The sequence below is a fragment of the Poecilia reticulata genome, linkage group LG3 (assembly GCF_000633615.1).
Source record: "Poecilia reticulata strain Guanapo linkage group LG3, Guppy_female_1.0+MT, whole genome shotgun sequence".
NCBI classification, from domain to species: Eukaryota; Metazoa; Chordata; class Actinopteri; order Cyprinodontiformes; family Poeciliidae; genus Poecilia; species Poecilia reticulata.
The window spans coordinates 15185034-15210027 of record NC_024333.1 but is presented as its reverse complement, the minus strand read 5'-3'; the positions used below and the strand labels follow the sequence as shown (position 1 = coordinate 15210027).

At 37.5% G+C, this 24994-nt stretch overlaps 1 protein-coding gene across 1 annotated transcript in view; it reads left to right on the top strand.

Annotated features, from left to right (window-relative positions):
* fah (fumarylacetoacetate hydrolase (fumarylacetoacetase)) overlaps positions 1-24994 on the top strand; it is a 56662-nt gene that overhangs the window by 7820 nt on the left and 23848 nt on the right. The window contains exons 3-6 of the mRNA XM_017304149.1: positions 1551-1603; positions 2227-2326; positions 5932-6062; positions 16339-16414. Of these exons, the coding sequence (XP_017159638.1) occupies positions 1551-1603; positions 2227-2326; positions 5932-6062; positions 16339-16414 (360 nt within the window). The remainder of the gene's footprint in view (positions 1-1550; positions 1604-2226; positions 2327-5931; positions 6063-16338; positions 16415-24994) is intronic.

The window sequence follows — 24994 nt, the reverse complement described above, 5'->3', positions numbered from 1 at the left end:
CTCTTGTCCTCCCGGATTCAATGATGCCATGCGTGGAAACAAAAGCCACGCATGGCTTTTGTTTCCACTCCACATCATACATTTTCAGAGTTTATTCCAACATTTCAAAGTATAAATTCACATCAACAACACAGACACTTCATACACACTAAGACAGACCTTCATTTACCTGAGACAAATAGGATAGGGAAAAATGCCAAAACAGAAAAAAAAAAAGGCAAAGACAAATGTTTTACAAGTACAATCATAACAACATTTATTAGACGAACAAACTAATGAAGCTGACATAACTCATAATAAAATTACAAACCAGCATCCAATTCAATATTTACCTGACTCCACAAACATCCACACACCAAGACAAACTTACGGGGAACCATTTCACCGAAGCACCATTCCCCGGAGACAGCATCACGGGTAACCCCGGAGCGATCTGAAGTTAAGGTTCTGGGTCCTATACTTTTAAAGGAGGGCGTGCTTCCCTTTTCTGCTGTATTCTAATTAGGGGACTGTCCTTAGCTAAGTTAATTTAAATCTAGTTTATGTTCCCATAAAAGCCTTTTCTTTAAGATTAAAGAAGCGTTATTTTCTTTTGAGCGGAGACAGATGTTTTTTATAAGCCTACCAGAGAGGGAGTTCTGCTCTGGCGACAAGACCAGATTGTTTTACAACAGCTGTTAAATCTTATCAAGATGGTCAAAAGGTTAAACTCACACACAGAGCCACTACCTCCTGTGAATGCCTGCTGTTAAGAGAATAAAATCAAAAACTTCTGGCTCGTTATATTCTCTTATCCTCCCGGATTCAATGATTCCATGCGTGGAAACAAAAGTCACAGAGAGATGACAGTCAACGCTCCACGTCATACATTTTCAGAGTTTATTCTAACATTCTAACTGACGTCTGTGGATATTCTGCATCACTTTATCTAACTCACTCCAAAATTTCTCCTTCTCTTCTAACTCACATTTTTCCAATATAAATATTCCCTCTAGCACTGTCAGTCATGTTTGTGTATGTACAGCTCACACATTTTATCTTGCTCTATGCTGTGCTACAGCTCCTCTTTAACGTTGGAGCCTGCCGGGAATGCAAAGCATAGCTATCAAAGCTTTGCCACCAATGATAGCGAATAAGCAGTTTTTCCATAGCGTTAAGTTGTTTCTTCATCACTAACACAGCTGCAGTAAACCGGTAATCTTGAGCTTGTACATTCTGTGGGGGGAGCATCCTCCTGGATTCTGACCGGGAACAATGCATTTCAGATGGTAGGAGGACCAATGGGAGGAGGTAGAGTAGAGTAGAGTAGAGTAGCTCAGTTTTTTCACGGTCTTATACTGTCAGGACATAGTGATAGTTTTAACAAATATGTAAAAAAAAATTTGATTTTATAAAAATGACTTACAGCAGCTTTAGCTATGAGAATGACTGGTAGCTCAAATAGAAATAAAATCTTTGTCCTTTGCATTGTGGAGTAAAGAAAGATGTATTTTGATAAATTATCTGACTTATTATGCTTAATGTAACAACATTTACCTTTTGCCTTTCAGCAAAACCTCCAATCTTTGGTCCTTCCAAGCAACTGGACATTGAGCTTGAGATGGTAATTATGCTGTTCTTTCTATGAACCACAGAGACAGAGTACAGAGTAGAGTGATAATGTGAAGACACAAACTGTTGACTACCAGAGAAAGGTCTTTCTCATCATAGCATATTTCAATGCATGTTAATATACATCTGTGTCGTTGTTGCTGGTGCAATAGAAAATTTCATTTTTAACCTTATTTCTAATGGAAATATTGAATGCCTGACTTGGCAGTCTTAAAAACTTGGCATGTGTGGAATGCATTGTTGGTACTTTTGTTTGACCCTGCAACTATGGGTGAAGAACTAGAAGTTTCTGTTGGCATCCTTATCAGCTTTTTTTCCTGCCATAAAACCGTTACCTCTAAAGAGGTGAGGGACAGTTCATGAGGTGGGGGTAAGGATTGTCTTTGTGGTCCATCTGGCAATAGAGATAAGATCAGACTTTTGCTGTGGCTATATAACCATGTAATGTGTGTCGTTCAGGGTTTTTCTCCTGACTGCGTTTAGTGAGACGGGTCTTCGAATGCTTTTGCCTTCAAATAAAGACACTTAAAGACAAAGTTTAATCTTTCTCTTATTATTCTCATTCTTTGATAAATGAAATTTCCATAACTCTGGAACTTCCTTTTTTGTTAACAGGCATTCTTTGTTGGTGGAGAAAGTCAGCTGGGGGAGCCTATTCCCATCAACAAAGCCCACGAACATATCTTTGGGATGGTACTTATGAATGACTGGAGCGGTAAGAATCTTTTTATTGATATGGCTTAAAAATGAGTAGCCATCTAACAAAATGTAGTACACAAAAATCTAATCATCCAGAATGATTTGAATTCAAACTTGCTGACTGACTTTTAAATCAAAGAAAACTGAATTAGTTCCAAAGTGTACTTTGATGCAAGTACACTTCGCTGCAGCAACCAGGAAGGGGCGGGGACGGACCACTGTCAGTCTCATAAATGGGACCATTGCAATAAGGAAGGAAAGGGGGTGCTGTTTCCTGTATTATCCGCGGTCTCCCGTTTTTATTTTATTTTAAAATCTGTGATATATCTTCATTTTTTAAAGTAGTTTCACTTTCAGTATGTTTTTGAACTTCTCTCTCTCATTTACTTCAGCGCAGCTCACAGTTTTTTTTAACAACTTCTGTAGATTTCTTTTTACTTCTAAATCTGCTCCTTAGTCGCATCTACCGCCTCTAGTGGTGTGGGGGTGGTAGAACAACTAATATAATTACTAAATCAGAATACCACAAAGTCTTTATTATTTATTTTTAATTCTGGCATTACTGGAACAGTAAAATATAAATTCCCTCACAAAAGAACATACCTTTTCATTTTCTTAAGGAAGTAGAGCTAATTAAATGACAAAGAAGACCTGAAAGTTATTTCAATTTCACTTAATGGCCAACCTGTTGAAACTGTGGCAAATTTTAAATTCCCTGTGTCATTCCTGGACAGTCAGCTCAACTTTGATGAAAACACTGACTCTATCTTTAAGAACTGTTCTCAGAGACTCTATCTTTTAAGAAGACCTAGTGATCTTGGGGTTACCCAACTTGAGGTTGTACACAACTAGATGTTGTTGAGTTAAAATGTTAAAACTTAACATTCTAACTAGAGTTTTAACTTAACTCAAGTTAAAACAACATCTTAACTCAAGTTTTAACTTTTCATCTCCTCAGTTGGTTTGGTCACATGAGCAGACTAACAGAATATTTTAAGAATACTTTGTGGCAGGTATAACAGCAGGTAAATAGTGGTGAAACCAAAAATAACTCTGTCTCAACTGTTTGCTGAAAGAACATGAAAGAAATATTTTAGAAGGGAGCATCCACCCTCTTTATTCATCAGCTTGACCCTCTGAGCTTATGAAGATGTTACTGTGTTCCTCTGGCAACACAGTAACATGTGTTGCCATGTATTTATGCCTATCTATTAGGCATAAATGATACCTAATAGATATTAGGCATCATTTATTGACGGTACAATAATTATTCTTAACCAAACTAAATAACATTTACCTTCAGGTAAATGTTATTTACCTGTAGGTGCTAAGTATTTTTGCTCTATTCACGAATTGTTGATAATGTGATTCTATGAATATGATTTATCGCTTTAGAGTTGAAGGAAAATGTCCATGTTGATAGACTAAATAGTTTCATCTTATATTTTCCTATATATAAGACTCTACCAATAAAAAGTCTCTCAGAATAACATACATGGTACCATAAAAACAAAAATGTGAATTTTTGCTTGTATCTGTTTAACAACCCTGGTTGTAACAACCTGGATTTTTATTCTTCTGTTAACCTAATTAATTTGTTTGTTATTGACTTTTGCTCAATTAAATTTCTTACTTATACATAGTTCATCGTGTTGTTTTTCATGTCTCCTTATTTCTTTTGTTCCTCCTATAATTGATGGAGATATATAGACATTACTTATAACGTTACTTACTTCATACACACTTACTTACTTATAAGGTTTTATTTAGCATTATTTAGCCTCTTCAGAGCCTTCATATGTTTTCAGTCTGTTAAAGACAGTATTACCGATAGCAGTACAATTTGCACAATGCCTGTTTTGTTTTATTTTTTTCTTGGAAAGAGTTATTAAAAACATGTTTTTGTCTAAATTAAGGTGAATTCATGGTTCCCTTTTCCACATAATGTAACCGGTAGTGCTTATGATTAAAAAACAATTATAATTATGTGATCGGTATCGGTGATCGGAATCGGCAGGAAAAAACCTGATCGGCACATCTCTACTATTATGACATATTTATGACAGATTCTTGGTTAATATCAAGTTGTCATAACAAAGACATTTTGAATAATGTCAACTTTGCATTAAAAGTGTGAATATTTACTGAATGACACTTTATGACTGTTTCTCAATTCCGGTCCTCATTCCCCCCTGCCCTGCATGTTTTAGGTGTTTCCCTTCTGCCACACACCTGGATTGAATCTGTGGGTGATTAACAGGCTTCTGCAGAACTTGATGGTCATGCAATCATTTGAATCAGCTGTTTTGGAATAGAGACACATCTAAAACATGGGGGCCTGAAGACTGAAATTGAGAAGTACTGCTTTATGACAACAGTCATAAATATACATGAAGACTTATTCATGTTCATGACAGGTGTTATGTTTATGACTGTGTTATGTCAGTCTTACGCACACCCTATCAAATAAAGTGTTACCTATTCTCATCCTACACGCTCTCTAAAGAGTGCTGGCTTGCTTCAATCAGTTTTTGTTTATATGTGACTGTGCCAGTCTGATATTATGTATGCATGCCAATAAAAGAGATAGAGGAAAGATACAGAATCATTTATCCATAATAAGAAAGACCACCCCACCCTAATCACTAAAGCCCCTTTTGCGCTGCACAGTGAAGTGCATGAGGATCCTAAGCTAAGATGTGGCAGACTGTTCTTTCCAGCCCTCGAGTAGTTCCGTGGCTCCCCCATTAATGTCTCCAGTAACGACCTGCAATCCTCGGTGTTGCATGTGGACATGTTCCACAAAATTAAAACTATGCTAAGATTGAAGTGATTAAGCATTTCAAAAACATGGCTAAAACATGTGAAATGTAATAAGATTCTAAAAAAGATTGATTAAACATAATAAAAATATTGCTAATTCAAATAAAAAGATGAAAAACGAGAGGTAAAGTATTTGTAAAGGAAAAGGTTATAAATAGGGAAACCTAGAAGCACAGCAAAATGAGCAAGCACATTGTATTTTTCTGCATTGGGTGGCATTTTACAACGCTTCCACCATATATGGCCAACAAACAGTCCTCAGACATGTCTCCCGTCCAGACACACAAACACCCCAAAAGCAGCACCACTTAGACCCTATATTATAGACCCTAACTGTGTCCAAATTCAAGGGCTGCATCCTTCGTAGGCTGCTGACATCATAGCGCAGCAACAAGGTCTGTTCGAATTTGAAGACTCAGACAACTGCGTCCTTCAATCAGTTGATAGCTCAGAGTGACTTATTTATAGATTAACATATTTCGATTCACATGCTTGGTTTGTTCTTTACTTTGTTAATTTATTTGTTTTGGGTTTTTAAATACATTTTTATCACTCATAGTACTTGTATCACTAATATTTAACACCTTAAGTAGAGTAGTAAGTAATTTCCCCTTGGGAAAGTATATTATGTTCTTTTGTATTCTATGGAATATATTTTTTTGGCTAAAAAGTTTATTTTAAAAAGTAGGCACACGTGAGATTTTTTTATCAGCATTATTTATTATTATTTTTTATTTAATTTTATTCTTTGAACCTACAATCCATTTAATGATAATGTTGCTTTTTGTCTATCTGCAGCTAGAGATATTCAAGCTTGGGAGTATGTTCCTCTTGGACCTTTCCTGGGAAAGAATTTTGGGACGACAATCTCACCCTGGGTTGTGCCAATGGAAGCACTTGTACCTTTTGCAGAGTCTAATCCCTTGCAGGTTTGAAGACAATGTCCAAGTGGCATCTTACTACACAAAGTCATATTTGTATTTTCTAAAAGTTCCTTTCAGACATAGATATAAAATTTCTTGGTACTTCATTTGAGAAAATATTTAAATTATTTAAACCATCTACAGTATTTCTCACACCTTTTATGAATTAATAATTAAAATCTTAGTCATGTTTAGAACTATACTCAGAACTGTCATAGTCCATTTTGTAGGAAAATTATAGTTGATCTTGCTTACAATTCATATTGCTTACCTACTTGAATCCTATTTGAATCCTACTTATCTACTTGAATCCTTTGGCAACCACTTTGGTTACATCCTGTGATATACTTCTTTTAACCTGTTTAAAGCCTAAGTAATCCCAAATAGGCAAATTTGTTTTTGACAAATCTGCCTACAAATTTGCACGAAGGAAGTCAATCAAAGGGAAGAATATATTTCACACACACGCACACACACGCACACACACACACACACACGCACACGCACACACACGCACACACACACACACAAATAACATGAATTTACAAACTACAGTCATGACTAGAGATGTGCCGATCAGGTTTTTTCCTGCCGATACCGATCACCCATGAGGGCCGATCACCGATACCGATCATCGATACCGATCATCGATACCGATCATATAATTTTTTTTTTTTATCATAAACACTACCGGTTACATTATGTGGAAAAAGGAACCATGAATTCACCTTAATTTAGACAAAAACTTGTTTTTAATAACTTTTTCCAAGAAGAAAACTAAACAAAACAAGCATTCTGCAAATTGTACTGCTATCGGTAATACTATCTTTAACAGACTGATAACATATGAAGGCTCTGAAGAGGCTAAATAATACAAAGAGCCAAAATAAAACCTCTCAACATTGCCAAAAAAATTTAAGTATAAAACTTAACATTCAAAGGCAAATACAGGATCCATTACAATAAACAATCATGGGTTACTGAATGAAAACTTCCTGATAGCATGGCGGCTAGCTGATTACTAATAGTTCCGAGTGGCTGTTTCTGACTGAGCGGAGTAATTATGCAGAGCAAGGAGGAGATCAATTATTTTTTTAGAGATTATCTGTCTCATGTTAAGACAGCGAAAGTTTTAATACGTATGTAAAATGTATTTTTTTAAGTTAGATGCTGCAGCTTTAAACAGAGGTTCAGTGTGAGAGTCACTGCCAGGTGGAGCAGAAGCGGCGCTCCGTCTGTGAAATATTACTACCTGTAGCGCGTAGCAGCAGTTCAACAACTAGAGCAGAACCAGCGTCTTACCTCGCAGCTCGAAGACTTAAATAATTTTGCGGGTTATTTGTTTAGCTTTCTGACCGTCATGCTAATCTGGGTGAGTGTTTGTATCTGTGCGCTGCTTTACCTGCCATCTGATCCTCCATATGTTTTTTTACTGCAGTGAGCCTCGATGTAGCCAAACTCTGTAAAGTATGGCATTGTTTTTATGTCGTATTAGCTTTGTTGTGTTGATGCATTTTGACATGCTTCAATTTTCCGCCGCAACACGCAAACTTCCCCATTCACTCAGTGCGTTATAGTTCCACATTGCTTAGGATTTGTTGCTGCGCGTTTGCGCAGTGTGAAGGAAAGAGAAGACCAGCTACACAGGCTGGCTGCAAAATGAGATGCAGGTGATCGGTATCGGCAACAAGAGCCAATGATCGCCGATCATTCACTTTTTCACGAAAATCGGCCCGATTATGATCGGTGACCGATCAATCGGCACACCTCTAGTCAAGACCAAAAGTTTTGAGAATGACACAAATATTATATTTTCACATGATCTGCTGCCCTCTGGTTTTCATGTGTGTATGTCAGATGTTTTCATCACATACAGAAATACAATTGCAATCATATTATAAGTAACAAAAGCTTTAATTGACAGAATGAGTTAATGCAGCAAGTCAATATTTGCAGTGTTGACCCCTCTTCAGGACCTCTGCAATTCTCCCCAGCATGCTCTCAATCAACTTCTGGATCAAATACTGACTGATAGCAGTCCATTCTTGCACAATCAATGCTTGCATTTTGTCAGAATTCCTAGGTTTTTGTTTGTCCACCCGTCTCTTGATGATTGACCACAAGTTTTCAATGGGATTAAGATCTGGGGAGCTTCCAGGTGATAACTAACTGGCTCAGGGAACAAAACATAGAGATTTTGGGTCCATACCCAAAATCTCTATGTTTTGTTCCCTGAGCCAGTTAGTTATCACCTTTGCTTTATGGCAAGGTGCTCCGTCGTGCTGGAAAAGGCATTGTTCATCACCAAACTGCTCTTGAATGGTTGGGAGAAGTTGCTCTGAGGACATTCTGGTACCATTCTTTATTCATGGTTGTATTTTTAGGCAAGACTGTGAGAGAGCCGACTCCCTTGGCTGAGAAGCAACCCCACACATGAATGGTTTSARRATGCTTTACAGTTGGCATGAGACAAGACTGGTGGTAGCGCTCACCTCGTCTTCTCCGAACAAGCTGTTTTCCAGATGTCCCAAACAATCGGAAAGGGGATTCATCAGAGAAAATTACTTTACCCCAGTCCTCAGCAGTCCACTCCCTGTACCTTTTGCAGAATATCAGTCTGTCCCTGATGTTTTTCCTGGAGAGAAGTGGCTTCTTTGCTGCCCTCCWTGAGACCAGGCCTTGCTCCAAGAGTCTCCGCCTCACAGTGCGTGCAGATACACTCACACCTGCCTGCTGCCATTCCTGAGCAAGCTCTGCACTGCTGGTAGCCCGATCTCGCAGCTGAAACACTTTTAAGAGACGGTCCTGGCGCTTGCTGGTCTTTCTAGGGCGCCCTGGAGCCTTTTTAGCAACAATGGAACCTCTCTCCTTGAAGTTCTTGATGATGTGATAGATTGTTGACTGAAGTGCAATCTTTCTAGCTGCGATACTCTTCCCTGTTAGGTCATTTTTGTGCAGTGCAATGATGACTGTACATGTTTCTTTAGAGATAACCATGGTTCACAGAAGAGAAACAATGATGCCAAGCACCAGCCTCTTTTTAAAGTGTCCAGTGGTGTCATTCTTACTTAATCATGACAGATTGATCTCCAGCCCTGTCYTYATCAACACCCACACCTGTGTTAATGGAGCAATCACTGAAACGATGTTAGCTGGTCCTTTTAAGGCAGGGCTGCAATGAAGTTGAAATGTGTTTTGGGGGATAAAGTTAATTTTCTAGGCAAATATTGACTTTGCAATTAATTGCTGTTAAGCTGATCACTCTTTATAACATTCTGGAGTATATGCAAATTGCCATTATAAAAATTGAAGCACTAGACTTTGTAAAAATTAACATTTGAATCATTCTCAAAACTTTTGGCCATGACTGTACAAAAAAAACCAGACGAAGGGAATATTAGTAACTGGTGTTCGAAGAGAACACTGTGTCAAGCTCCAGTCCTCAAGGGCCACTGTCCTGCAACTTTTAGATGTGCCTCTGATGCACCAAACCAGGATAGAATAATTAGGTCATTAACAAGGCCCTGGAGAACTTATCTACACAAGGAGGAGGTAACTAAGCCATTTCATTCCAGTGTTTTGTACCTGTGGCACATCTAAAAACTGCAAGACAGCGGCCCTTGAGGACTGGAGTTTGACATCTGTGGTTTAGAAGATACTAACATCTTCAGAATTATCGAACTCTCCAGAGAGGGATATTATATTTTGACACACATATCAAACAGTATATATGGAAACACATTAAACTCTTCACATCACACTTTGAGACGCTACGATCAAATAACAAGCAGAAAACGGCAAGGTGACCTGCTAAGATCAGGCCCCGGTTAGCGGGGTAAACACACTCCACCCGCCCGTTGAGCCTGGAGCCGCCTGGCCCCGTTAGCGGAGCTACGCTGCAGTGAAGGAGTATATTTCAAAGAAACTGCATGAACTAAGTGCGTAAATGAAGCTAGGAGGGCTACTTTCTTGCCTAAAAATATCTTGAAACAACTTTTTGTGACAAATTAGAAGTGTACTTACCTCTATTGCTGCTAGTGGCGCAGTGCAATGGTGGCCATTTTGCTAGTCCAGAGACGAGACATGTATGGCTGCAGGATGGTGTGGAAAGCCACTCCCCCGTGCTCTGGCCTTTCAAAATAAAAAAACGAAGCTAAAAATTCAAGCTAACCATTTTTATCGGTGACCAGATGTCCGGTATTATTTGTTTCTCACAGGAGCATTACTTAAACTGACTTGCAGCTGGCAGAAAATACCACAGTATATAGCCTGAAACAAACAAGCTTGCCTCACTGCAGCCTGCATAATGTCTTATGTGTGATACGGACAGAGAGAACTTCCGGGTCAGACCGTTTGTCAAAAATGAAATCATAAAAATCGAAATTGAGCGCTCGTTATCCGTTTTTTCCATTTTTGTTTTGTGCACTAAATGGGAAATCGGATAACGAGCCGGTCTGTGTATTTTCAGGCAGTTAGTTTTTTTGTTTGAAATGAAAAATGAGAAAACGGAAATAGACAATTTTTTTCATTTTCCGTTTAGAAAACCAAATTGGAAATCGGATTTTTGGATTATCGGATTATCTGATTTCCCATTTAGTGCACAAAACGAAAAGGGAAAAAATGGATAACGAGCTGTCAATTTTGATTTTCATTATTATTTTTTTTTGTAGGATTTGAGTTTAAAGCTGTCTACATATAGGTTGATACAAATTAAATATGAAATAATTATTTTAATGTTTCTTGCTTATAAATCCAGTGCTAAGAAATAGGAAAATATTTATTTAGTTAAGCTTTTAATAATCTAATTGGCACATTATTTCAAACATTTCCTACCTGGTAGAAATAGATACATTTTTATATTTTGGATCACATTTTCTGCATGCTTGTTCATAACATACCGTATTATAACTGGTATGCTATGCTATTCAGAAAGGAAAAACCTAAAAAGCTATAGATTTGAATGACAGCATTGGACAGAATGAACTAGTCGCGGTTTGAGCGTCGTTTTAAACCACAGCAGATTGAAGGTTGGTAAAAATTGGGCGGACTAGCCCTTTGGCCATTTACTGAATCGGAAGCTGCATTTAGAACAGCGTTTCTCAACCTTTTTTGGGCCAGCGCCCCCCTAGCCTTTGTCCAGGTCTCTCACAGAATTTGTAGGCTACTTTGCACTGACTATCATTTTATTATTAATATTACTATCACTATTGTAGATGTTTTGATTTTTATGCTTGTTTCTGTATTTATCATCAAAAATTATTTTCCAGAAAACAAAAAACCCATGGGAATAGAAATTAGTTTCACTGGTGTCTATGAAAAATGTAACGAACATTCAACTTAAAATTGGTAGGCCTAAAAGCAGCCAATCAGAGTGGAAAAAATATTCTTGTTCTTTGCCATTTTCTAGTTGTTAAATGTTCCACAAAATGACCAGATAAAAGATGTTCAACATGCCAGTTTAAACTTTGATCATTTGCAAAACGACTGAGCTCTGCAACATTAAAACATGGATAGAACTGTAACTACATTAATCATAGCTCTTCTTCTCTTCAGTGTTTCTGTGAGTTTCTGGTGGTGCAGCTCTGTGCTGCCTTGAGTATAATGGGACATCAGAGTGTCATCCATAAAACTTCACCCACATGGCATTTATTGTGCAAACTAGAGCTTTCAGGAGGGGCATCACTTATTTATTGATGCTCACCATCAGTAATCTTTTGCTGCGCCGCCTAATCGTCATGTGTTTCACATCATGTGTTGATTTTTCACTGTTCAGCGTCCGATTCTCCATTTTTATGCCATAATTCACATCTAGTTCGTTGCTCCGTTTTATGTCCTGCTTCTCCTGTTTCAGAGTTTTGCGCAATGTGTGCGTCGTCTCTTTTTAATTTTTTTTTACCCCCAGTGGTGCGCAGTGTTCAGGAAACGTATCGATGGGGAAAAGGCAGACTGACATAAACCTTTTAAAACAACGGAAACAATTTCGGTATTCTGATTATTGAAATTTAAAAGTGCTGTGTTGTTCTATCACACCCGTTTCATACCGGACCACTTTCAGCATGTTACACAATACAGTTTTAGCGAGTTGCTCAAAGTCTAAACTGGTATTGTTGTGCATTTAAGGTGTAAAGTTTATCTTCGACCAAACGCCCCACAAAGGAATCCCAGCGCCCCCCTTTTGTAAAAATCCCCTCCAGTGCCCCCTGCCGTCCTCTGAACGCCCCCTGGGGGGCGATACCGCCCACGTTGAGAACCGCTAATTTAGAAGCAATTAGCTTCTTATACAAAACAAAGTCGGAGTATAAGGCTTTCTGTGTGAAGGTATCATGATCAAATTGCAGATTTGGATGAGTTTGCAAAAACAAACTGTGCTGGACAGACAGGACTTCCGGGTCAGACCACTTGTCAAAAATGAAATAATGAAAATCGGAATTGACAGCTCGTTATCCAGTTTTTCCATTTTCGTTTTGTGCACTAAATGGGAAATCGGATAATGAGCAAAAAATCTGATTTCCAATTTTTGTTTTCTAAACGGAAAACGAAAAAACGAGTCTATTTCCGTCTTCTCAATTTTCATTTCAAACGAAGAAAGGAACTGCCTGAAAATACACGGACCCATAAGACATTTGTTTCTTAATGTTTGCTGAATTTGTATGTGTATGGCTGATCTTTATGAATTAAGGATAGACATAAATTTAACTGGAATTTCAAAGTAGCCTATCACCATAATTTTATTTCAGTTCAATTTCTTTATTTTTCCCCAAGTGGGAAATTTAAGTTTTAATGGAACTGGGAAATTTACATTGTGAAAGTTCAAAAATAATCTTCATTGATTGATTGTTTTGTTATCATAGCTACAATCTGATGCAATGAGTTTAATATTTGTGTGATTAAAAAGTTTCAGCATAAATAAATTGAAAAATGTAAAATGTTTAACACTTAAATTTAAGATTCAACAGAACTGGCAAGTTTACTTCATAAAAGTACGATTAACAATCTATACAGTTTGATTGTTGGTTTGCCATAGCTACAATCTGATCCTATGAATTTAATTTTGTGTTTAATCTACTCAATATATCCACGATTATCTTTCAGCAAATAATAACTAATTATATCGCAGAGTTCCTGTCTGAGATTCCACCGAATTTTTATTGAAATGTTGTTAGTAGTGGAAATCTTTTTAACATATCATATTCTGCTTAAAGGATCCATGATTAGCTGTAACAATAGACTTTTAGATTATTTCGTTTTTATACATTTTAATTAAATATTGTCACACGAACGTTGCCATGTTGATTACGCTGCAATGCATTCTGGCATGTCTACAGGTCCGACTGTGCAATGAGCAATGAGTAACATCTTTAAGCCTTTTCAACTTTGAAGAACGTTCAAATTGACGGGAATGTAGAAATCACAAGAGGTAATGAAGATGAGGAAGAGGACAGAGTTGGCTTACGCTGGTGTTTTGCTGCTGCTGCCACCACCTTCACGTCCATAAATGAAACAATGAATGATACGTGCCTTTGGTCGGCAGTAACAATAGCTCCGTAAACATATTAAGAATTCCCAGCGCTACTTATGTCTGATCTTTCTCCTAGTGTCTGCAGTTCCGTGTCCTGTCTGATAACAGTTGTTTAGGGTCCGGTCTTTATCCAAATCCTGAACGTGATCTGGCGGCAGTAGCTATAGCTCTGTTAGCATTTAAAAGAGCCTCCAGGGCTTCCTCTCTGATGTTTCTCCTAGCGTCTGTAGCTCTGTGTACGATCCAGTAGCAACTGTTCCGGAGTATGGTATGGGGAATTTTACTGCCATAAGTCAAGAGCACACATTTTCACTTTGAAAGAATAACTTAATTTCTTAGTTCTTAAAGTGAAACTAACTCCCAAATCAACCTTCTTTTTTTCTGATAAACTGTCTAGATAGGTTTAGTAGTGTTCTATCTCAGTGGTTCCGAACCTTTGGATCACCACGGACCGGTCAAGGCTTGACAAATTTACTGTGGCCTGGGGGGCGGGGGAGTCACAAGGCACAGTTTCCAATTTTTTGTCCCAATTTTCCGTTTACGACAATCCTAGAACGTTCCTAGTTCTAAGATTGTCACCGATCATCCTGCAGTGTGTGGTGTGTTACGTAGAACGTCGGGCCACTGCGATCTAAAATCGGGCATTCAACATGTTGGATTGTCTTGACCCTTTTATAGCGGGTGAGGAGCGTCGCTCCTTCGAGAAGGCACCAATAGTTGTTCTTCATTCCATTTTTGGTTTTGGATGGAAGACATTGACAATAAAACAAGACTCAAAATTCTTTTTCGTCTTTTTCTGCTGACTTCCACAATACAGACGCGCCACAAAAATGAATATTTTACTTTCATGAAAATGTTAACTCTTAATGACAAATTAATGGGAGCCCTGAGCTTATTTCTGTGCAACGAGACGGTCCCATCTGGGAGTGATGAGAGAGACACCCGAAGTGTTGCTTATGCACAGGGTCCTTACTTGGTCTCTATGTGGCGAAGCAGTTTGAAGCACTTTTCCCCTTCGCAAAGAAACTTTCCAAAGACATCTGTTCTGTTTCTTACTGCTTTGCTGCTTGTGGGCTCAATGTTGGCGTGTAAGACGTAAAGGAGAGAATCCGGTTATAGGATTTTCAAAATAAAAGATCCTCCAGACTCAGGTAATGCATATAACGGAAATATTTAATTATTTCTTGTGCGGCCCGGTACCAATTGGTCCGCGGACCGGGAGTTAGGGAAGATTGTTTTATCTCTTTGTTTCTGTGCAAATTTAGACATGTTTATGCAATTTGTTTATGCAATTCATTATTTTTGTTTATGCAAAATAATGCTTTTAGGCATTATTTTGCCTAAAAGCATCTCACTACTGGCTGTCTTAAACAGTTAAATTTTCAGCAGTGAAGTTTGCACAGCCCGGTTTAGATATAAAAGCACAGTGCTCCCTCCCCACCTCTGCCCGCCCAATGGTGAGTCAGAATTTAATGTAGTAAAGGTTGCCAAGGCAACCTGTGAGCATTGGTTGATAGTGGTACTCAGCTGTGATTTATTTGCAATATTGACACAGAGTGACATGGGTCTGCTCTGCTCTGACTATTTGGTGAAGGCATGGTGTTGAACGGATGACTGTGTCAGACTGGCTGCAGTGCTGAAGAAGCAGAAAAGAATTTGCAAGCAAGCAGGAAACTTTTTGAGAACAAAAGGATGAAACCCTGCTCTCAAACTGAAACCCTATTACAAGTTCTGAGAACAAAGAAATTAAATTCTGCTTTCAAAGTGAAAATGTGTGCTCTCGACTTATGGCAGTAAAATTCCCCCATAAATATCCCCCTATATATATTCCCCCATATATATGCGGGCCTAAACCTGCATGGCTGCGGGTTTAGGCCCTTTGTGGATAAAAACAGTTGGAATGCAATTGTTTTTAGCTTGTAAAGGCAACGATCACCTGTTAGAGCCTTCATCAGTTTTGCCTGTACAAATGAATCAAAATCTTCTTTAGAGAAATGTTGAGAGTAGGTCCTTCGGAAATTGTGTTTGGCTTCGGCTCACAATTTCCAAGCCGGTAATTGACTCGGAAATTGTGAAATTGGTAAACAACTCAGGGAAAGTTAGAATTCCTGTGTTTAACTTTGTAGATTCCAGTACAGAACCGCATCACAAGCCAGCAGGTGAAAAACTGGCAACCTCAATGGGTGAAAAATATAATGAAAGATACAAATTTTTTGAAGTATTTATGAGCATTGGCATATCACAAACAGCAATTTTTTATTTAACAGTTTTCCTGTTAACTAAAAAATTGCTGTTTGTGATATGTTAGCCTATATTTAGGCCAACATGTTCAACTAATCTAGGATTCCTTTAAGGTTCAATAACACCGTGGGCCAGCCCTGCTCAGAATCAAAGAATAATCTGTGAAATGATATATCATGATAAAGGCCTTCTTAAACTAATTTAGAATAGTGAAGAGTGTGCAAGAGTCTGTCTATGTATGGTCTAGGTCAGCCTGTGTGTTTCTGCTACACTTTTAACCTTTTCCAGAATAGATTACTATCTGCTTTTCTCTTCGGTAAATAACCATGGAGTAACAGCTCCCCAAAAAACCTTTTCACTTTGTTCTGCCATCCTACAATGAATAAATTAGCTGAACTAAAACAAACATATTTTATTTTGTTCATTTTGTTTACTAATTTGATAGAAATTCATTCCATTTGTGCTTCAGTGTTGTGACTGAGACCCCCTTTGTTATTTTTTTTTTTCAACCTTATTTTACAGGATCCCCAACCTCTCCAATACCTACAACATGAAGATGCCTATACCTTCAACATTAACCTGTTTGTGTCACTCAAGGGTACTGTACACATCCAAAACACACAAGAAACTTGCAAAAACTTTGTGTACATTGAACTACAGATGAAAGAGTTTTTATCTACAATCATCTACAGTTGAAACCACAAGTTTGCATGCAGAAATTTGTTTTTTCTCACAATCTGAAATTAAATGAGACCAATCTTCTCTTGTGTTAGATTAGTTAAAATTACAATTATTTATGTTTATAAATGCTAGAGAACTTAGTGAACACATTTGTTAGGGATTTTTTTGTTGTTGCCATTTTTTATTTCAGAAGTTTACATACATAGATAGGGTCAACATCAGCTGCGACAGACTGGCGACCTGTTCAGGGCGTACCCTGCCTCTCGCCCAAAACGTTAGCTGGAGATAGGCACCAGCAACCCTCCCGACCCCACTAGGGAGAACGGTGTATAGAAAATGGATGGATGGTCATCATCAGAGATCATTGTCGTTTAAACTGTATGACTTCTTTCATATAAAAAAAATTACTCAAATATTTTTAGACAACCATGTCTACCCTTGGAACAATCAACACCCAATCCAGGATCCTTAAATTAAAGTCTTTTTTCATACAAAAACAAACTGTAAATCATAATTTTAATTGCTTTTCTAATGTGCCGTCCAATAAAAAAAGAATTGGATGGAAAACAGGTCATGTAAATTCCAAAATCTTCTTTGACAATGTCTTTTGTAACAGGAATGTAAAAAACACATGTCCATGTTCCTATATTACATGGTTTTAATGAAAAATAGCTGTCTGTTCAAATAATAATAGTAATATAAAACAAATAATTATAAAAATTAATACAAAATCCATATTTCATAAAAAAAAGTTCATGTTTGTCTACTAGAGGAACTATTTTAATCATGTCTTATTAGTAGGAAAACATCCTTCAACAGAATTTTTTTCACAGTTTTTAACATAATTTTTGCCCCACGGTGAAGGATGCCGGTGTACCAGGAGCCAAGTTAAAGGTAAATGTAAACATGCTGATTTACACAAAGATCTAGCCATCCATTTTCTTTACACCCTTGTCCCGAGTGGGATCGTTAGGGGTGCTGGTGCCTATCTCCAGCGAACGTTTCGGGCGAGATGCGGGGTACACCCTCGCAGGGTGTTCAGGGTGTACCCCTGAACAGGGTGTACCCCGCTAAAAAATCTAAAAAATGACAATTGTCTAAAAAATCTAAAAAATGACAAAAAAGTCTAAAAAAATGACAATTGTTCTCTGTGGTGCCAAAGCTTGTAAACTGATGCTGCCTGAGCTTTATTATTATTGCAGGGCATTACACAAAGATATAAATATAAAATGAAAAAGAAATAAAATCTGAATAGTCTGTTTTATGTGAAATCACGCGGGCACGGCACACAAGATGGCAGCTGACTAGGTGCTCTCCGTGCTCACGTGTCGGTGCTCGCTGACGTGAATAGTTGACGATAATATTGTAATGGGCTTTTATTTAGTGTCACTCCCTTTAATTGAGGTAGTATAGCCTGGTTGTGGACATTTTCTTATGAAGAAAAGTATTATAATTTCGCAATGGTCACAGGCCACGTTCCCACCTGCAGCAGCTCTTCACATGAGCAGAACATGAAGAAACACCTCCTCCTCCTAATCTGGCCAGTTTGTTTTCGGAAGTGGTTAAAATGAGTAACATGCTACAAAACATAGGTACTGATGTTTCTACAATAACAGTAACAATAACTCCTTTGAATTTGTGTCGTTTCATCATTAGTGACCATGTAGCCTCATGTTTTTGTTGTCTGATGCTACCTGAGCTTTATTATTTGGATATAAAGTTCCCTGTCATTAGATGCGCTGCCAAGCCAGCACTGACTTATTCTGCTAGTGACATCACTAAAGACCTGGCGGAGGAAAGGAAGGTTTTCACTGCTGTGAAAAAGCTGCAGGATTGCAACATTAAATAAACCTCAAAAATAAGTCTTAAAAATCCTTGTGCGCTTGCAACCTGATCTGTGTGCGAATGGGCCTGTCACGATAACAAATTTTGCTGAGCGATTAATTGTCTAAAAAATTATTGCGATAAATGATAATATTGTTTCAAGACCTTTTGACACTGATTTAATGGAAATTAAATAATAATGCACGCTATTTCCTGCTATTTCCATGCACTTTATTTTCAAAAGAACACATAACACTGGGACTAATAAACTAAATAAACAAAACAACCAAAGACAAAAATAAAATGTCCCCATTAACAAAAAACGTGCTTGAATAAAAACTAAACATAAATCCAAAGTGGAAATAAATACTGAATTCAACCAAAAGAGTGCAGATTATGAAGTCTGTATACTATATTGCTCTTCAGTAATCACTAGATTTAAATAGAGAAGATGGGTACATCCGACTATCTACTGCAGTAGTTCATACTACATGATTTTTTGCCCTATTTTCCCCTTACAGACAGTCCATGTAACTCACAGCTGAACTTAAACGTACATGCATGCACATATGTTCAAGTATGTATATACTTCATCATGCTGAACAAGGGTTGTTTGCCTACCTCCAGCAGTCATTGGGAGAGGTGGGGTACAACCTGAGCAGCACAAAGACAGTGCTAACAACCATCCACACACTCACAGCAGAGCAATTGTCTAGTTATTTTTTAACAGTGCAGCTTCCCCACTTGAAAATGGATGGATAAATTGATGCAGACTTTAATCAACAGGGTTTTACTCGAAGGACCAAGCAATTTTCTTGATTTTATCCTCCATTTATTTATTAGTGTGTGTCATGATATGTTCACAATTGGTACAGAAGCAGGTAAAAACCTTTAGTTACCTTTAGTTTTTACAATTATTATACAGCATAATTGAAACCAAARAACAAAAYCTGTTTTCAGGTCAGCGGATGTGCRTGTTCATCAATCGGGCCTTAATGTGATCCGGAGTCATGTCATTAAAACGTCTCCTCCAARCTGCTTTGCAAGATTCACAGATGTATCTATGGCAGAGCGAYGGATCTCGGGTTCTGCGCTGCCTCTGGCCACAATYTTTTCCAGCAGGCATTCAAAGTTTTCAGSTTTCCATCTCCTGAATGGCCAATCTGTATTACTTATAYTTAAATACAGTAACGTTATTGGCACACAGGTAGAGAAGGASCTCGGAGACTGTTTAGCCAATCAGGACGCAGAACACAATGCACTGTGAAAAAAAACTGCACAAAAACATCCGCGAAGCAGCGAGACCGCGAAAGGTGAACCGCGTTATAGTGAGGGATCACTGTAAATACTAAGCAAACCACTGTGAATCAAACCCACAAAGTAATCAAAGGTAAATGAACAAGTAACTAAACTTAAGTTCTTTAACTTTAAAATACATTTCCAATTATTTACATTTGCATAATATTTACAGTCATACATATTTATTTTATAAATATAAATAGCTTCAAGTTAACTTAACACCCAAATCCATTATTCAACAACACAACAATCAGTTCGATCATAAAAATCAATCAATCAACGCCACAATCCACCACTTCAGTTCAGACGTTGCTGTTAATGGGCCGGCCGGCAAAGCTGGAGGAACGTGGGTAACCTTGCAGTCCGATCTCATAAACAATACAGATTGTGCCTTACCGGCTGCCTCTCCGCCTGTCCACAGATTCATCCAGTTCCGCACAGGTCGATTAGGATCTCTGATCAAAAGAGTCCGCAACTCCCGTCCTCTTTGTTTGGATTTCTCATAGACATAATATAAGAGTAGACCCCGCATTGGCTGTTCCGGCGCAGGAAATACGGCGGCCATCTTKGAGCRGTATACCCTCCTACTTTGCTCAATCAAAACAGCAGAAGATGTCTCAGCACTGAGGGATATTGTTGTTCTGATCGATGGACTATTGATGTGAGGGCTCCGCAAACAACATTTCACAAGTAAGATGGACATATTATTGTGTATATATTGGATATTACTTTACTGTATTTATGTCCACCGGTGAGATACCAGCTAGTATTAGCTACTGTGCTTGGTGTAATATGGGTTCAGCCCCGCTATGAAGGCTAACTGAGATTCCGTAAATATAAAAAAAAAATAATTATTCACTAACATTGACTTAGATTATCTGACACAAGAGCCTATATTAGAAATGAAACAATATAACACATATTATGTGTTATAACATTCACCAGCAAAGTTTACACAGGTGGTAAAGACTATTATTTATATGTAATTCTTTCACTAGTAAGATACATCCYAAATCTTCMGTTTTTGTTTTGAAAGTTTCCTAAAGACACGATGTGAGGAAGAAGAGGGAGATATCTATAAAGAGAGAAGGATTCACTGCAGCATGGATGAATCTCACATCGGATTTTGGACTCAATGTCAGCTGCTGAATCTCTCTGAAGCTAGAACTCGTCCGCTGAAATACATACATACATACATACGTACATACATACATACAGTATATATTATTCAGTATTAATCATTATTTATTTGTGCCATTATTAATCATTATTTATTTGTTTTTGTATAGTTATATAAATATGTATTGATATTACTAAATAATTTATTAAATAAATTATGAACGGCTGTGTGCTTTTTAATATGCTCATCATACATCAATATCAGAATATTCTGWTATGGCCACTAAGCATATTTAAATATGCTGAACTATGTATTAAAAACATACTTAAATAATACAATTGTTTATGAATGTAGCTTTGATAGATGTTTGAATATGGTTTCCAATACCAAAAAGCGTGTTATGATCGATTAAATGCGCTAATATGTCATTTTGCCTGCTAACATATAAGCTGAGTGGAGTGGTGTACCGCTCCAAGATGGCGGCCCTAAATCTCGTCAGCGACAATAGGCGAGAGCGGTCCATGAGGCGTCTATCCTTATATTATGTCTATGGCAGTGGTTCTTAACCTTTTTTGAGGTACCGAACCCACCAGTTTCATATGCGCATTCAGTGAACCCTTCTGTAGTGATAAATAAAATATGTTTTCCCCCAAATTGAAGACATAGGGGTGACCCAACTAGAGTCTAGTTGGGTCATCCCATGATCACTAAGTCTTCTTAAAAGGTAGAGTCTCTGAGAACAGTTCTTCAAAATATAGTCAGTGTTTTCAGCAAAGTTGAGTTGACTGTCCAGGAACGACCCAGGTATTTAAAATTTGCCACAGTTTCAACAGGTTGGCCATCGAGAGAAACTGGAACCACTTTAAGGTCTTGTTTAGATTATTTAATTAGCTCTACATTCTGAAGAGAATGAAAAACTAATAATAAATAATAAAGACTTTGCGGTATTCTGATTTAGTAATTAATTAGTTGTGTTACCACCCCCACGCCACTAGAGATAGTACCAACCCCGAAAAGATGCGACTAAGGAGCAGATTTAGAAGTACACCGAAAGCTACAGAATTTGGTAAAAACTGTGAGCTTTGCTGAAGTAATTAAAGACACAAGTTCAAATCCATGCTGAGAGTAGAACTCCTTCAATCANGTATACCCTCCTACTTTGCTCAATCAAAACAGCAGAAGATGTCTCAGCACTGAGGGATATTGTTGTTCTGATCGATGGACTATTGATGTGAGGGCTCCGCAAACAACATTTCACAAGTAAGATGGACATATTATTGTGTATATATTGGATATTACTTTACTGTATTTATGTCCACCGGTGAGATACCAGCTAGTATTAGCTACTGTGCTTGGTGTAATATGGGTTCAGCCCCGCTATGAAGGCTAACTGAGATTCCGTAAATATAAAAAAAAAATAATTATTCACTAACATTGACTTAGATTATCTGACACAAGAGCCTATATTAGAAATGAAACAATATAACACATATTATGTGTTATAACATTCACCAGCAAAGTTTACACAGGTGGTAAAGACTATTATTTATATGTAATTCTTTCACTAGTAAGATACATCCYAAATCTTCMGTTTTTGTTTTGAAAGTTTCCTAAAGACACGATGTGAGGAAGAAGAGGGAGATATCTATAAAGAGAGAAGGATTCACTGCAGCATGGATGAATCTCACATCGGATTTTGGACTCAATGTCAGCTGCTGAATCTCTCTGAAGCTAGAACTCGTCCGCTGAAATACATACATACATACATACGTACATACATACATACAGTATATATTATTCAGTATTAATCATTATTTATTTGTGCCATTATTAATCATTATTTATTTGTTTTTGTATAGTTATATAAATATGTATTGATATTACTAAATAATTTATTAAATAAATTATGAACGGCTGTGTGCTTTTTAATATGCTCATCATACATCAATATCAGAATATTCTGWTATGGCCACTAAGCATATTTAAATATGCTGAACTATGTATTAAAAACATACTTAAATAATACAATTGTTTATGAATGTAGCTTTGATAGATGTTTGAATATGGTTTCCAATACCAAAAAGCGTGTTATGATCGATTAAATGCGCTAATATGTCATTTTGCCTGCTAACATATAAGCTGAGTGGAGTGGTGTACCGCTCCAAGATGGCGGCCCTAAATCTCGTCAGCGACAATAGGCGAGAGCGGTCCATGAGGCGTCTATCCTTATATTATGTCTATGGCAGTGGTTCTTAACCTTTTTTGAGGTACCGAACCCACCAGTTTCATATGCGCATTCAGTGAACCCTTCTGTAGTGATAAATAAAATATGTTTTCCCCCAAATTGAAGACATAGGGGTGACCCAACTAGAGTCTAGTTGGGTCATCCCATGATCACTAAGTCTTCTTAAAAGGTAGAGTCTCTGAGAACAGTTCTTCAAAATATAGTCAGTGTTTTCAGCAAAGTTGAGTTGACTGTCCAGGAACGACCCAGGTATTTAAAATTTGCCACAGTTTCAACAGGTTGGCCATCGAGAGAAACTGGAACCACTTTAAGGTCTTGTTTAGATTATTTAATTAGCTCTACATTCTGAAGAGAATGAAAAACTAATAATAAATAATAAAGACTTTGCGGTATTCTGATTTAGTAATTAATTAGTTGTGTTACCACCCCCACGCCACTAGAGATAGTACCAACCCCGAAAAGATGCGACTAAGGAGCAGATTTAGAAGTACACCGAAAGCTACAGAATTTGGTAAAAACTGTGAGCTTTGCTGAAGTAATTAAAGACACAAGTTCAAATCCATGCTGAGAGTAGAACTCCTTCAATCAGGGCTCAATTGCAGCTCTGATTGGCTAAGCAATGTAACGTGATCCTCTGCAGCAAGTGATGGCAAAGCGGGGCGTCATAACGACTTTACACAAGTGTGTCGAGGCTCCGCCGAACCCCTGAGACCGACTCATCGAACCCCTGGGGTTCGATCGAACCCAGGTTAAGAACCACTGGTCTATGGGCTTTCTCTTCCACTTTTCTTCTTCATCTTCTAGTTGAATTTTATTGGCGGTTGGCAAGACACGTTAGGTAAGCATTACCGCCACCAACTGATAAGGAGTGTGGAGACCACATGACAAAAAAACAAACAAACTATATATTACTATATATATATATTATATACTATATATATAAACTATATATTAAACAACTTACACTGTTTTAAAAAATAAAATAAGGCCTCATATCCTCTACTTCCTGAATCTTTTTTGCAATAAATCAACAATATCAAATTTCTTTTTCATGCTACTAAGATTTCTAATTAACTTATTTCTTTGCATCAAATAATTCCTACAACTCAAAATAACATGTTCCACTGTCTCATCTTCCCTGCAGTCACATTTCCCTGCCTGACGTTTCCCTATCAGAAATAATGACCTTTTTAGTGCAGTATGTCCGATTCTAAACCGTGAAATAATTATCTCTTCTCTCCTGATTCTTTCTGTTCTTCTCATTTCACCAATAGTCTTTTGAATTTTATATAACCACCGTCCTTTCTTTTCTTCTTCCCATAACTTTTGCCACCTCTCTCTTGTTTTTTGTTTAATTATACCCTTTATTTCTGTTACACTAAAACTAACATCAATATCTGTCCTATTAATGTTAGGACAGATATTAATCAACCGATTAGTACTCTCTTTAGCCAGTCTGTCTGCCGTTTCATTCCCCTTAATCCTGTGATGTGCTGGAACCCAAACAAAATGTACTGTTAGCCCCATCATATTGATTCTGTTAAGTGTTTGTTGTATTTCAATTAATATATCTGGTCTACTATCTGATTTATTATTTTGCAAACTGAATAACGAAGAACTAGAATCTGAGCAAATACTTGATTTTAATGGTCTTACTTCTTCCACCCATTGAACTGCTAAAAGCAAAGCAAGCATTTCTCCTGTATACACAGACTCCATCACTAATCCTTTTTCCTACTTTAATTTGAAACTGTGGCACAATAAATGCCAGCCGTACCTTATTAACTGTATTTTTTTGATGCATCTATGTATATTTGTATATAGTTAAAATATTAATTTAAGTATTCTTGTATTACATATCTATTCATAATGTGAAATTTATCTTTGCTGTTCTAGCTTCAGAGAGATTCAGCAGCTGAGATTGAGTCCAAAATCCGATGTGAGATTCATCCGTGCTGCAGTGAATATAGATATCTCCCTCTTCTTCCTCACATCGTGTCTTTAGGAAA